Source organism: Emiliania huxleyi, assembly GCF_000372725.1.
Source record: "Emiliania huxleyi CCMP1516 unplaced genomic scaffold EMIHUscaffold_99, whole genome shotgun sequence".
Lineage (NCBI taxonomy): Eukaryota > Haptophyta > Isochrysidales > Noelaerhabdaceae > Emiliania > Emiliania huxleyi.
In genome coordinates, this window is record NW_005194698.1 from 460,083 (window position 1) to 474,307 (window position 14,225).

At 65.8% G+C, this 14,225-nt stretch overlaps 5 protein-coding genes across 5 annotated transcripts; 3 read left to right on the top strand and 2 right to left on the bottom strand.

Moving 5' to 3' along the window:
* Positions 1 to 1,101: 1,101 nt before the first annotated feature.
* On the bottom strand, positions 1,102 to 1,284 carry EMIHUDRAFT_48817 (DnaJ domain containing protein; the record flags this gene model as incomplete). Its single annotated transcript, XM_005756165.1, has 1 exon — positions 1,102 to 1,284. A coding segment is annotated over one exon (183 nt), but the record flags the coding sequence as incomplete, so codon positions are not given.
* A 3,135-nt stretch (positions 1,285 to 4,419) lies between these two features.
* On the top strand, positions 4,420 to 5,486 carry EMIHUDRAFT_439413 (hypothetical protein). Its single transcript, XM_005756166.1, has 2 exons — positions 4,420 to 5,136; positions 5,209 to 5,486. Exons 1-2 carry the CDS (start codon positions 4,496 to 4,498, stop codon positions 5,360 to 5,362), a joined length of 795 nt encoding a protein of 264 aa, XP_005756223.1. The 5' UTR covers positions 4,420 to 4,495; the 3' UTR covers positions 5,363 to 5,486.
* Positions 5,487 to 6,712: 1,226 nt separating this feature from the next.
* On the top strand, positions 6,713 to 7,672 carry Rab11L-2 (ras-related protein; the record flags this gene model as incomplete). Its single annotated transcript, XM_005756167.1, has 4 exons — positions 6,713 to 6,852; positions 7,013 to 7,154; positions 7,247 to 7,432; positions 7,493 to 7,672. The coding sequence occupies 4 exons, from the start codon at positions 6,713 to 6,715 to the stop codon at positions 7,670 to 7,672; spliced, it is 648 nt and encodes a 215-aa protein (XP_005756224.1).
* A 1,558-nt stretch (positions 7,673 to 9,230) lies between these two features.
* EMIHUDRAFT_466368 (hypothetical protein) lies at positions 9,231 to 11,494 on the top strand (the record flags this gene model as incomplete). The annotated part of the gene is made up of 4 exons (XM_005756168.1): positions 9,231 to 10,415; positions 10,454 to 10,570; positions 10,669 to 10,803; positions 10,934 to 11,494. The coding sequence occupies 4 exons, from the start codon at positions 9,231 to 9,233 to the stop codon at positions 11,465 to 11,467; spliced, it is 1,971 nt and encodes a 656-aa protein (XP_005756225.1). The 3' UTR covers positions 11,468 to 11,494.
* A 1,395-nt stretch (positions 11,495 to 12,889) lies between these two features.
* Positions 12,890 to 13,245, bottom strand: EMIHUDRAFT_108168 (hypothetical protein; the record flags this gene model as incomplete). Its single annotated transcript, XM_005756169.1, has 2 exons — positions 12,890 to 12,958; positions 13,000 to 13,245. 2 exons carry the CDS (start codon positions 13,243 to 13,245, stop codon positions 12,890 to 12,892), a joined length of 315 nt encoding a protein of 104 aa, XP_005756226.1.
* Between the last annotated feature and the right edge of the window lie 980 nt (positions 13,246 to 14,225).

Consider the following 14,225-nt stretch of genomic DNA (forward strand, 5'->3'; position numbering starts at 1 on the left):
AAATATCCGTGCCCGCTGCTGCCCGCGCACTCGCCTCCTCCGCCGCCGCCTCGAGCGCCCCCGCGTCCGCCTCGGCCGCCGCCGCCGCCAGCCCGCCGCCGCCCGGCGGCGCATTAGTCCTATCCGCCGCCGCCGCCGCCGCCGCCGCCGCGGCTCGCGCCGCATCGCTGGACGCCGCGTCCGCAGCGACCAGCGCCTCCGCCGCCTTCTCCGCCTCGCACGCCGCCGCCGCGGCTCGCTGCGTCGACGCCGCCGCCGCCACCGCGCCACCAACGAGCGAGAGCGCTGCGGCCGCACCGCCGGCAGAGAAGGCCGCCGCGCTGGCGTACGAAGTGTAGCACCTTCCGATGGCGTGGAGCAGCAATCACTACTAGTACAATAGTAATAATAACACGAGTGGCGTACGAGGCAGCACCTTCCGATGGCGTGGAGCAGCCGCAACCCGAACGCGCTCTGCGACAGGCCCTCTGCGAACCGCGCCTATCTCGTCCCGTATCTCGTCCGTATCTCGTCCGTACCTCGTCCGTATCTCGTCCATACCTCCCACCTGGTCCTCACACCACGCCTCCTCCCGCCCCGCCGCTGCGTCGAGCCTCTCCGCCAGCGCCACCGCCACCTCCGTCTCCCGCCGCCGCTGGCGGAACGCGGCCTCGGCGCTGCCTATCTCGCGGCTGCCCTGCAGCGCCTGCTCCGGCAGCGGGAACGAGTCATCATAGTCATAGTAATGAGAATAATAATCGTGGCGTACGATGAGTAGCACCTTCCAGTGGAGCAGCAATCAGAACTACTACTGCTACTGCTACTGCTACTACTAGTGCAGCGCCTGCTCCAGCAGCGGGAACTTGCCGACCAGAGGGTCGAAGTCGGCAGACCCAAACACGGTCTGGAAGAGGCCGACGGCCGAGTCTGCGCTCACCCCGCCGTCGCGCGTCGCCTTTGCGCCCGAGCGGTCATAGTTGAGCCGCGCGTCGGCGTCGCCAAGCACCTGAAAAGCGTCAACTCCTCATTCTTCCTCAGTGGTCACTGTTCATTATGCGTCGGCGTCGCCAAGCTCCTGGTACGCCGCCGTCACAGATTAATTCTTCATCAGCCGCCACTAGTCTTCTTCTCATTATTATTAAGCACCTGGTACGCCTCGGCGACACGAGAGAAGGCCTCGGCCGCGTCGGCGCCTGGGTTCTTGTCTGGGTGGAGGAGGAGGGAGCGCGTATAGTACGCGCGTCGGATCTGCGCCGCGCTGGCGTCCGGCGCGACTCCGAGCTCGTCGTACAGCGCCGTGTCGACGCAGGGAGGGCGGGAGGAGGAGGAGCCGCCCTCTCCGCCGCCGCCGCCGCCCGCAAAGGAGGAGATGTCGACGGCGCGGACACGGGCGGCGTCCTCATCCAAGCGATAGTCCACGTACCGCGCCGCCTCCGCGCTCCACTCCTTCCCCGCCACTGACGCGGCGATGGCGGAGGGCGTGTTGACCGCGCCGACAACGACCGCGGCCGCCGCAGCCGCCGCGCCGGCTGCCGGAAGGACGACCGCTGCAGCCACGCCCGCCGCCGCGCCCGCTGCCGCGCCGGCCACGCCCGCCCGGCGGGCGCCGAGGACAGGCGCAGCGACGAGCGACGCCGCGCCTGCGCCGAGGCCGGCGAGCACCGAGCCGACTCCCGACACGACGCCGCCGGCGAGGCTCGAGGGGCCCTCAGGGAAGGGACGGCGGCCGCCCTCCTCGTCGGCCGCGTCTGCTGCTGCTGCGCTCGAGGAGGTTTGGGCGTGCATGCCGGAGGACGGAGCGACGGTGGGCAGGTTTTACGCGAGGAGGGCTGAGAGCTCTCTCCGTCAAGGTCGCGGCCGTGTCGAGAGCGGCCCCGCAACACACACCCTACCCGGCTCGGAACCGAACCCCATGGTGGGATAGAGCCGGGCATTCTCCGCCCGCCCTCCCGCGCCGCACACGTGCCACGCCTCCAGAGCCCAGGCCGGCATCGACACCACCCAGCCTCCTCCTCCCTCCCAGCCTCCTCCCTCGCCGCCGCCCGCAAGCCCCCGCAGCGCAACCTTGAACCTCGCGCCGACGCGGAGCGGCACGAGCAGCGTCGTGTCGTCGTCCCTCACCAAGGCCTCCCACACCCCTCCGCCGACCTCCTCGCACGGGTGCGCCGTCACGTCCCATCCGTTGAAGTCACCGACGAGCGACGCGGCGGCAGCCGAGGGCGCCCACTCGCGAAAGCGCCAGCCGACCGCGTCGCGATGCAGGCCGAAGTGCCGCAGCCCTCGCTCCACGCAGAAGTGCCGCAGCCCTTCCGCGGAGCCCTCAGAGGGACGACACTGGCCGTCACCGCCACCGACGCCACCCTCGGCACAGAGCGAGTCGAGCGCCTCGCGAAAGCGGAGGCGTCGGCGGCGGATTCGGGCCCGGAGGAGTCTGCCAGCAGCGGGTCGGCGACGATCCAGTCGGGGTAGTCGGCGTTGGAGCTGAGAGCAACCACGCCGTCGAGTGCCGCCGATATGACAAATTCTTTTTTGGCCGTCAGAAAGAAAGAAAGAAAACAGAGAAGGAAGAGAGGGATGGGAGAACGGCACGCCGCCACCACACAGGGATTTTAAGGAGAGGAGTGTGGTGCGCTAGCCGTCGCCCACCCTGGGGAGTCTGCCTCTTCGTATCTTGGCCGTCATAAATAAATAAATACAACGGACACGCCAAACGAGGGGTGGGAGAAGGACAGGGTCCCCACCTGCACGAGCAGGATCTTGTAAGGACGAACCCGGGAATATACCTACAACCCGGGGGGACCATTTTCCCGAATTCTTTTGCCCGGTGCCAATGAAAGAGACACAGGCCTCGCAAGAGCGATCCTTGTGGTCGCTCGCGCTCCGAGAGCTCGCGGGCCTCAATGAGTCCGCGGTGTCGGTGCGGTGAGTGCGCCGGCTGCCTGGCTACGGAATGCGGAACCTGCCGCGAGTGCCTTGACCGGCCGCGGCTTGGCGGTAAGGGCGTTCGCAAAAAGCTGTGCCGCCGTCGCAAATGCCAAAACCCTCAGCACGCAGGGCGTATCCATGTCGCCGCCGCTCCCGTGTCCTCCGCCAGCCCGCTCCCGCTTGACGCAATGCTGCCTCAGCTTCTCCAGCAGGCGCGAGCGCACCTCTCGCGGCTCAGGCGCCTCCCTGCTCCACGCGGCTGCCTCGTCGCCTCCATCCGGGCGTCCTCCGCCTCCGCTTCCGCCTCCGCTTCCGCCTCCGCCGCCTCCTCCTCCTCCTTCGCCCCTGCCTCCGCCTCCTCGTTTCCGCCCTCGGCCGTCCCCGGCTGCTTCTGCGCCCTCCCAGCCAGCCCGGGCGCCTTCCAGGCCCTCGCTGTCCCTGACGCCGCCGCCGCCCCCGGCGGTACGCTCCAGCGCTGGCAGGCAGGTCTGCTCACACCCGTGCGCTCCCCGGCCCCCCCGCACTTTGGTGGAGCCGTCGGGCTGGGGACATGCAGAGAGATGGGACTGCGGTGGGCTAGGGACATGGAGAGAGATGGAACCGCGGTGGGATTGCGAGAATATCCCGGCCTCTGCACCAGAGCTGCAGACGACCCCCCTCCCCCCCTCCCGCTCCGCCTCTTAGGCCGAGCGGGGTCTCTACCTCCAGCCGCCGTCGCAGTCGCCGTCTCCGGCACGCGGGGCGGGGAGCCGTGCCGGTTGCCGCTGCGCAGCCGATGGGACGAGCTGCTCGCCCCCGCAACCCGCGAGGGCGGCTCGGAGGAGCATCGAGCCACTGGCTGTGGCGGCGGGCCGCTGGCGGCGGTGCCGCTGCGACGCGAGTCGGCGGGCGGCGGCGCGGCGGCCGCCTTCGCCCCTAGCACGGCTACTCTTGCACGCGCACTCGAGACTGCAGCCAGCCCCGCGCTCGCCGCGCCGCTGCTCCCCGCGCTCGCCCCGACTCTCGCCCCGACCTTGGCCTCCGACGGCGGCGCGGCCCTCGCCGCCGCACCCTCCGCCGCCGCGCCCGGGCGGGCACGGCGTGCTACCTGGAGGTAGGGTGTGGACGGCGCCTCTTCACGGCACGCGTGCTGTGAGCAGGTGGGGCGCCATCGTCGACGAGTGGGCAACGAGCCTAGATGCGTATTGTGCACTCCGATTGGCACTCGAAACGACACACATTCGGCGGGTATGCAGCCGTACTTAGCTGCTCTCGTACGGCGCTGTGGATGCTCTCGGAACTTCGCGTTCCCGCCCTGACTGTGGCGTCCTATTGAGGTCAGGCAACCGAGTTGGACCTGCTGGAGGGGACCGGTAAGTGCCATGCGGCAGACCCGGCGGCACTGCCCTCGCCGCTCCCCTCGCCGCCGGAGCCTGCCCCTCCTCCTGGAGGGAAGGGCACCGTCGCGCGCGATGCCTCCCCCCCCCTCCGCAACACCCGCATCGGCGCCCTTGCCCTCGCTGCCGGGGGCGTGCTCGCAGCAGTGCAGTGGGGCAGCGGCGACGGCGCGCCACTGCATGCCTCGAGCCCGCCCTCCGTGCCGCCGCCCTCCATGCCGCCTTCGCCGCCGGCCATGCGCATCCCACTGCGTCTGGACGTGGCACAGTACAAGCCGGTCCAGCTGTCGCTCGCCCTCGCGGTGATGTTCGCCGCTCGTCTCGCCGAGCTCGACACCACCAACCCCTCCGGCCTGCTCGCTGCCGCGGGCTTTGGATTGCTGGCCCTCGCCAACCTGGCACAGGCCTCGCCTCGCTTTCTCGCGCGCGCGATGACCCTGGTTCTCGTGTGCGCCCCGACTCTGCGTCTTGTCAGAGTCCTTGTCCGCTCGCCGGAAGCGATGGCCCGTGACCTCGACAAGCTCGCAGGCATTGGGCGTTGCGTAATCACGATGGCTACAGCGACCGGCGCCGCTTTCGGAGCTCTGCCACCCTCTGCCCTCCCTCCGACCCGCAAGCTACTCGCAGTGGGATACTGCGCTTGCGCGTCGGCATGCGTGAACGTGATCCTTCGTGTCCGCACGGGCGACGAGAGCGCGCCCTCCTTTCACCTGCTGCACATCGTCCTCCCCTTCTTCGCGTCCTTCCTCGCGGCCCATGCAGCTTCGCGCAGCAGCTTCGGGCAGAACGTGGCGCGGCAGAACGTGGCGCGGCTCGCGTCCTTCTTCGCGGCCCAGCGAGGAACGCGACCGCACCGGCGCGTTTTCGCACGGCGTTCTCGGGGTGCCTGCGCCCGCTGCTGCTCCATGCGGCACGGATGAATTGATAGGCCGACCGCCGCCGTGCAGCTCGAGATGGGCTGCCCGCTGAGCACGCCGCCGCTCAAGATCGCGGTGGGCGTCTGCTGCGGGCTGATGGGTGGCCCCGCCTCTTGCGCTCCATCACCCTCTCCCAGTTCTGTCCTTGAGGTGGTGTATAGATAGTGGTAGCTGCTGCACGAACGTACGGTCCTCGAGGAGTTGTACGTTTCTCGCGTCAGTGTTCTCGTGTATCTGTAGAGCGTGTGTCCATTGTGTGATTACGTCGTACGTGAGATAGATTGTTTAATAATAGGGGAGAGAGAGAGGCTTGGTGGACCGTTACACATTCCTCTTTTGTGTGTGTGGTTTGTGTTTTTGGGGCAGGAACTCTGGGGGGAGGCGGGGGTCCTAGAGGGTATCCATGCGGGGGGGAGATGGGGTCCCACGGCCCGCCGCAGGCGCCGATTTTTGGGGACTTTTTTTCTTTTTTGCGCGATTTTTTACTTGTTTTCAAGGAATTCGCCGGTCTGCGGCCATGCTATCACGCCTTGCGACAGCCTGTCGGCGCTGCTGACCGTGCCCTGCTGCACAATTGACCACCTGCATAGCTCGCGGCCTTAGTATCCACCGTTCAGTGACGACCTGATCGTACGGCCAGTAGGAAGGTGTCCTTCCAGCGCGTGCACGCTTCTGACGGAATGCGCGTCACAAACTGCCTCGGCGACTGGCTGCTGGCACTCTCGAGGCTATGCCTACACAGCCTCGCGCGCATGGGCAGTCAAGAGGGACCATGCACTTTCTCAGGAGAGCGCCGGTGCCTCTCTCTTGGACCGGCAAACTTGGTGGTCTCGTGTCACCAATGTGGGACCAGTGCGGCATCGCGCCATCGACAGCTCTGAACTGCGCCTCACCACTGACCGGGAAGGCCGCCAAGTGGGCCAGCACCGGTCACACATTGTGGCAGCAGTCAGCAGTTATCTGATAGCTAGAGCAGCAGCGTCAGGGTCGCAGGGTTGGATCATGTCAAGCCTCTCGCCCGGCCGGCCGCGTGCAGACGTCGGCCTGTCTGCTGTCTGGAGTGATCTGTCGGCGGTCAGTACGACCGATCAGGTCGGAGTTTTCTGATGGTTGGAGGGTCTATCTGTATGTACTCCTCGAGATCTTTCCAAATCTGCCCTCTGATTAACCTAGCTTAATCGGGAAGTCGGTGCTAGCGGAGACTAGCGGAGCCGGAGCCCCGTTTCCGCACTGCACTGCGCGGCGCACGGTGCCTCCGGGGGCCCCCGCCTCCCCCCAGAGGGCAGGAAAAGGAAGAAAAGAAAAGATTCCGCATTAGGGAAGGAGGGCGGATGCGGGGATGGGGGTTGGGGGAGACAGCACACATTTTGCCCCTTCTTCTTTTCTAAAACAGTGTCTTTTCTTTCTACTTCCGTGCCCAGTGTCGTGCGAGCAATTGTAAAATTCTTTTTACTTCGCTCTCGTCGGGGGCGGGGGGTTGTTCTCGGCGGGCACTCTCACCGCCGCAACCCTGCAATGCCGCGCTCGGACTACCAGTTCAAGTGCGTGCTCATTGGTGACAGCGGTGTGGGGAAGACGTCGCTCATTCGTACCTTTGCCACCGGCGGCTCGCCGCTCTCCGCGCCCTCGGCCGGAGGCGTCGACTTTGCCACCAGGTGCCTCTTACGGCACGGCACAGCTTCAAGCGGGAGGCCCTCCCCGCTGAACAGTGCACCCACACCTCTCACCATCCCCTCCCTCAAACCCTCCTGGCTATCCAGCCCCTCCCGGTCCTAAGCGCGCCGAGCCTGCCCGCGCCGCGCCGTCTCGCTGCAGGCAACTGGAGCTCAAAGGCAAGACGGTGGAGGCGCAGATGTGGGACACGGCCGGCATGGAGCGGCACCGCGCGGTGACGGCGGGCTTCTACCGCGGCGCCGGGCCTTCGTCGTCTTTGACCTCACGAGCCACGCCTCATTTGGTGCCCGATCAGTGAACATGCAACTCTAAGACATGCACTGCCACCGAGCAATCCTCGCCGCCCATCGTCCCCGCCCTGCAGGCCACTGCGAGAGATGGTTGAGGGAGCTACGGGCGCACCGGGCCGAGGGCGAGCCGCACCTTCCCCTCGTCATGATGCTGCTCGGCACCAAGGCTGACCTGCGCCGGAGGCGCGCCGTCGACGCGCAGGACGCAAAGGAGTTTGCTCAGCGGCACCGCCTCCTCTATGCCGAGTGCTCGTCCAGCGACGCCTCGGAGGTGTGCTTGCGTTGACGAGGTGACCACCTCTCGCCCCGAATCCCCGTTCCGCCACACTAGGTTAACCAGGCCTTCGAGAGGGTGTTGGCTGAGGTGTTCCGGAGGGTGCGCAAGAGCATCGAAGCGGGCCGATGCAACCCAGACCGGCCAGCGCCAGTGCTCATCAATACGGTTCTGCTTACGCCCGCGCAGCAGGCGCGCGATGAAGGCCGGGCTCAGGCCGCCGGTGGCTGCTGTTGAGTGCGTTGTTGAACGCTGTGTGGTTGTGGCTTGCTCACCCATTGCACACACATCTCTGACCCTTGTTGCTGGTACCTTCCTGTGTCCTGAGCCCGTCGCTCGTGGCTCTCTAGTCTCTCTTCTCAGCGCTGACGCTGTGCGAAAAAAACCATCTCTATTTCTCTACACCATCATGCGTGGGACGTATGAGGCTCTCCCCGACACGCCAGATACCGTACTCGCGAAGCGACCGTAGGCTCGCCCGATAAACCGGCACGCGCTAGTAGCGCGTGCACACCAACTGCTTCTCCGAAGGGGAGAGAGAGAACCGCGTTGCACGGAAAAAGGGTGACGCCGTCGGCGCGCTCGCTTTCGCAGCGCGCCGCAGCGCATCCTCACTCGAGGGAGAAGACGCCGATGTCCTCATACGGAGGTGGGTCGGGCCACTCCTCTGGCACCGCCTCACATGGCACCCACGCCTCGCCCTTGCCCCACGCCCGCAGCTCTTTGGTGCGGGCGACCTGCTCATTCTTCTCCTTCGTCTCGACAAGAACCTCCTGCCTCACCGATGCGAGCAGCGAGTTTGGGATGCTGGTTCCGCGGCGGCGACGGTTGGGCATGGCCTGGCCCTTCACCTTGTCAGCCTCAAGGGCGCCATGTGCCGCCTCGACAAACGAGGAGAGATCGAAGCCAAGAAGTGGCGACGAGGCGCCGAGCTTTGCGTTCGTGCTGGATGCCTCGGGGCCAAGCGGAGACATCGCTCTCTGAGCTTGTGCGAAGAGAGGCCGGGATCCCCACGTGGTTTGACCGAGATACGGCCGCCGAGATCCCAACAAGTTGGAGGCCGCCTTGCCCGATTTTTTTCTGCCGTGCGACCATAAAAGAAGTCGCCCACTCTCGGCGTCTCTCTTCGTAGGTAGGTAGAAAGGTGAAGAACAGCCAGGCTGGGACTGGACACCAACGCGGTATGGGTGGACGCTAGACAGATGAGATGACGACACGCACGAGCGACACACAGACACAAACATGCTCACAAGACACACAGCCAGCGGGCTGCCACACACCCTGAGTAGGCGTACACATAACTCAAGCTCTCAAGGCCACATCCTCCCTGTCGCCCCCCCCAGCACTCCAAGGTGCCAAGAGAACAAACAAGGGCACAACAAACAACAGACAACAGGAAGTGACATGCGAGGCTAGAGCAGGCTTGCTCTACCTCCAGCAATCTCTCCGGCCGGCGGAGGCACGGACGAGACCGTGTGTGGGGTCTAGTGAGGTGTCTATGGACGCCCTCCTCAGAGGCTAGCTGCCTACGGCTAGCCCTGTCTCGCACTCACAGGTGATGACAATCCAATGTATGAGTGTATGCAAGCAGAGGCGCGTGTGCTAAATCTAGGCCGCACGTCGTGGCACTATGACGGAGGTAGACGTGCGACCGCAGCGCGCCCACCACAGTCTCGGTGGTGCGCGCGTGTTAGCGATAGAGTTCCGATGTTAAAAAGAAAAGGATGATTCAAATACAGCGGATTCGGACATCGCTCGGGATTCGGACATTGCTCAGGTCCAACCGCGAAGTTGGATGGTGGTCGACGCCCCTGCCAAACCGGTGCGCTTCGAGTTCAAAAACTGCTCCTACCGCGTGAAAGTGCGATCGGATGGACGGGGCCTGGGAAACACGCCCGCTTGCTGCGTCAAAACCAAGGACCGCTACCTTCTGCGCAACGTCTCTGCGTCGGTTTCGTCGGGCGAGGTCCTCGCCGTGATGGGCCCGAGCGGCGCGGGCAAGACGACGCTGCTGCGCATGCTCGCGCTCGAAAAGGGACCCGGCACTCCGTACGGGAATGTGACTCTCAACGGCCACGCGTTCACGCGCACGGTCTACACGGCGCACGCGGCGTCGGTCGAGCAGGAGGACTCGCTCTGGGCCTTCCTCACCGCGCGCGAGCAGCTCGAGTACGCGGTGCGCCTCTCGCGGCCGGCGCTGCGCTCGGCCGAGCGCGCCGCCGCCGTCGACGAGCTGCTCGGCGCCCTCGGGCTCGAGTCGTGCCAGCACACGCGCGCCGGCAACGCGCTGGTGCGCGGCCTGTCGGGCGGGCAGCGGCGGCGGCTCTCGCTGGCGCTGGCGCTGGCCAAGGAGCCGCTCCTCGTCTTCCTAGACGAGCCCACCTCCGGACTCGACGCCGCCGGCGCCGCCGCCGTCATGGCGCTGCTCAAGAGCGTCGCGCGCCGCGTCAACGCCGCGATCCTCTGCACGATCCACCAGCCCTCGTCGGCCGTCTTTGCCGGCTTCGACAAGACGCTCATCCTGTCGGGCGGGCGGGCGGCGTACTGCGGGCCGGCGAGCGAGCTGGTCGGCTACCTCGCCTCGATTGGCCAGCCCGTCCCCGCCAACACCAACCCGGCCGACCACATGCTGGCGATCGCAAACGCGGACTTCACCGACGCGAGCCTGGTCGAGGAGATAATCGCGCAGTGGAGCTCGAAGCAGCCTCCGCCGCAGACGGAGGAGGCCGACTGCGGCAGCGAGCAGCAGCCGGCGGGCGCGGGCGTGGCGACGCAGTTCGGCGTGCTGCTGCACAAGCACGGCCGGCTCCTGCTGCGCGACCCGATCATGTACAGCGCGCGGTGCGTCATCTTCGTCGTCATCTCGCTCTTCCTCTCGATCATCTACATCGACACGCGGAGGCGCGACTCGCAGGAGCAGCTCTTTCCTCGGCTGTTCCTCGAGGCGCCGACGATGGGCGCGCTCCCCGCAGCGGGGGCGGTGAACAGCGTCTCTTCACACCCCATCCGTGTGAACAGTGGTGGATCTCGAACATCGCGCCCGCCCTCGGGCTGCTCCCCCTCCTCGCCCAGTTCCTCGACCTCCAGATCCTCCGGCGCGAGCTGCGGGACGGCATCTACCACCCGGCCGTGTACGTCGCCGCGCAGACGCTGCTGCAGGCGCCAATTGGCGGTCGCGCGCTTCACACCCGGAGGCGGGCCGCGTCGCTCCACGCCCTCCCCCCTGTGACCAGGCGCCGATGATGTTTGTGCTCGCCTTTGCCAACTTGGTTCCCGTCTACGCGGTCGCGGACTGGCCGTGGGAGACCCTCGGTCTGCAGTGCGTCATCTTTGCGTTTACGCTCGCCGCCTTCGACTGCCTGGCGCAGGTCTGCTCGCTCGCCTCGTCGCCGGTCCTAGGCCTGCTCTTCTTCATTCAGGCGCCCCGCGCGAGGACGGCGCCTTCTTCCCTCCTCAACCCCGCCCGCGCCTCGGACCGCCTCCCTCCTCCCTCTCCAGGCGTGGTTCCTGGGCCTGCTCATGAACGGCTTCATGATGCCGCCCGAGGACATCATCTGGCCGATCCGCATCTTTGCGTACGCTCTTCCTCTGCGCTGGCAGATCCAGGGGTCCACCTACATCCTCTGGGCGATGGGCGACCATACCTACGGCGGGACTGAGCGGTGTGTCTTCAACGCGACCGGCGAGGGCGAGTGTTCGCAGGGCTTCTTCTGCCCGGATGCCCCGCCCACGTCCTGCTACGGCGAGACGGGGGAGGAGATCCTCGACAGCTTCGCCGCAAACTACTCGTGCTTCACTTCGGAGAATACCGTCGCGCTCTGCATGCTCTACATCCTCCTCTTCGCCCTCGTCTGCAAGCTCGTCTACGCGCTCGCCCTCTCCGCCGTGCGCGGTGGCAAGATGGTCAAGCCGCCCACAACGCCTAGGGCGTCTCCCACCACGTCTCCCTCCGTGTCTCGCTCCGCAGACCCGAGCTCGCCTGCGCACCCGGGCCCCCGGCGGGTGCAGCCATTCGCGACGAGACAATCTTGACTTCCGGCCGGCTCGATGTACATTTGTTGTGTGCACACCCCCTCCCGAACATGCCCCCCCCCCCCACCCTAGCCTCTCTGTGGGCGCCAGGCACCGCCGGCCTCGAGCTCTCCGAACGACCTTGTGCAAAATAATGCCCAGTTACGTAGAGTACAGTGTCCAACGAGAGTGCGTACGTTCTCGGGGAAATTTGTTTTTTGCGGGGTGTGTCCCCAGACTGTCACACGAGTCTCGTAGCGCTACTAGTACCCGCTACGCGCGCCGCTAGAGGCATGTTGTGCGAGTATATGGGACAAAACTCAAAAGGGCATTTTTTCGGTGCTGGTAGCCCCCCCAAAACAGGCGCGCGCAGCGCGCCCAAGGGCGCCGCAGGCGCCCCAAGCGGCGCGGAGCGCCGCCGCAGGCGGCGGACAGCAGGTGCGTGAAATTAAACGCCATTTTCGGTTCCGCGGTTTTGCCACTAACATCGAAATCCGGTACAAATCGACTTAGCCGAAACAGCTGACAGACAGACAGAGAGTACACAAGTTCAAACGAGGGTTGCGCCGGTCGCCGCCGCGCACCCACCCGAGCTAGATGGCCCCATAGGACGCCATCTCCCTCTGGGCTCGGCTGGACGCCTCCAGGGCAGCATGGGTACCCTCCCCGACAAAAGCGTCGAAAATGTCCCCAAAAGCGTGTCTCGAGTTTGTTGCAGCCCCACAGCTGGCGCGCGCTGCCAGGAAGCACCGCTCGCGTGTCGGCGGCACTCCCTGGCACCCAGGGAGTGCCGCGAACCGACCAGACCGAATGGGCTCGACGCCGCGCTCGCTGTGGGGCTGCAACAAAGTCGCCGCCGAGCGTGCCACCGAAGGTGTCCCGGCGGAGGTGATGGAGTGTGAGACCTGAGGCTGCGGAGGTGACGCCTGAGGTACCGGCCCGTGCACAGCGACTCAGCCGGCGACCGCCACGGGCTCAGACGAGACTTGTCGACTCGTTACGGCTCAGCTTCACCGTGGTCATCGGGCGTCTGTCGACGTCAGGACCACCCATACAGCTCGCGGGTTTGAGGTCGCAAGAGCCAAGATGGTGGCGTTTGGACATCCCAACCATCACACAAGACAGCCTGTAGGTGATGGCGGGACGGCGCAGTGTTTGTGGCACTCGGCAGTAGGCACCCGCGGCACGGCCCCGCTGTCGGCTCTCACGGGCTGCGGAACCGGCCCCAGAAGGGGACGGTCCGGGCGAGTGTGGCAGCTCCTGCGCTAGTATGGGCACCCTCTATCATAGCACTACTGATCCTGGTCATTAGAGCTGCCAGGGATAGCGTCAGGAGCCGGTAGGAGTCAAAACCTCTCATATTTGAGACATCGTGTCCCATATACTCGCACAACGAGCCTAGAGCCTCTAGACGTAGACCGCCACCGCGCGCCAGCGGAGGGTTCACGCCTCCTTGTTGAAGGCGCCCTTGGCCTTGGAGACCATCTCGTCCAGTTTGAGCGGAAGCAGCTCCTATGCCACACCATACAGGAGACGTGTGAGAGGCGCCGCACCGAATGGCGCCCGCTCCTGCGAGGCGTGGGGTGGGTGGGGCATGCCTCAATCTTGGCCATGATTGCGTTCAGCCCCGAGGCCGGGAAGGCGGTCGATGGCGTGATGCCACCCTCAATCACCGGGAACACCCGATTGATGAACACGCCCGGCGCCGGGCCGTCGGGGCCGTCGATGAAGGATTGGAACTCTTCGGCGCTCAAGGGTTGGGAGGCTTCCCAGATGCAGAATATATCGTCCTGTGGCATGAAGAGACGGGCGTCGGCCGACGCGCGAGCGGTCGCTGTGAGGTGCCGGTCGGGGCCTTGTGCGAGGTGCCGGTCGGGAGGAAGCAATGGTTGTGGACGCCGTTGGCGCGATTCTTAGCGGCGAGGTCGGCCCAGTTGGCCTGGTCAGCGAACTCCCAGAAGGACTTGTGCGCATTCTGGTCCACAAAGGAGTGGTGCACCCAGAAAAAGCTGCCCGTTGACTTGGCGGGAGTCTTGGGAGCGTTGGCCACGCGGATGGGGGCGTGAGCCCAGAGGGGAGGACCCTGAAAGCCTGGGTGTGAGGTTGTGGCGGCTTCGATCCCAAGGGGGGGAGCTGATCCCACTCAGTAACCAACTCTCAGGGGCAGTAGGTGGGCGAGCCTCGAGCGCGCTCATCTCGATCGTGAAGGCGTCGCTACGCGCGGTCTTCCGCGGGGGGAGCTGCGTCGACGGGTGCGGGACCGCGGCGCAGCCAGTGCCGCGGCGAGGCCTCCGGCTGTTTGCGGCGGGCGGCTTGCTGCTCGCTGCATGGCGAAAAACTCGTCTCGCCACACGCCAAGGGCTTATGCTCTGGCGAGACGTGAGGCGCATGCGCCCAGGAGGGGAGGGCGCATGTGTAACGACACTGCTAGAGATGCCTTTCGGGGCCCAGAGATAAAACTTCTGTGATGCCATGCGTGACCTAGTAGTGTCCCCAGCTATGGGCGTGTCCACGTTGGAGCCAGGTGTGGTGTGGGCGCGAGAATAGCTCCGCCGTTCATGGAGGCAACCGATGCGAGTCGACTGGTGTGTGTCGTCGTGGTTTCGTATCAAGAATTCTCTCTCTCTCGCCGCCACCACACAGGGATTTTAAGGAGAGGAGTGTGGTGCTAGCCGTCGCCCACCCTAACCTTTGGTCGTCTGCCTCTTGACACTGGACACCAACGCGGCGAGGATGGGCCGACGTTTTCTTCAGGGGTGCGAATTCTTTTTTTTTGCTC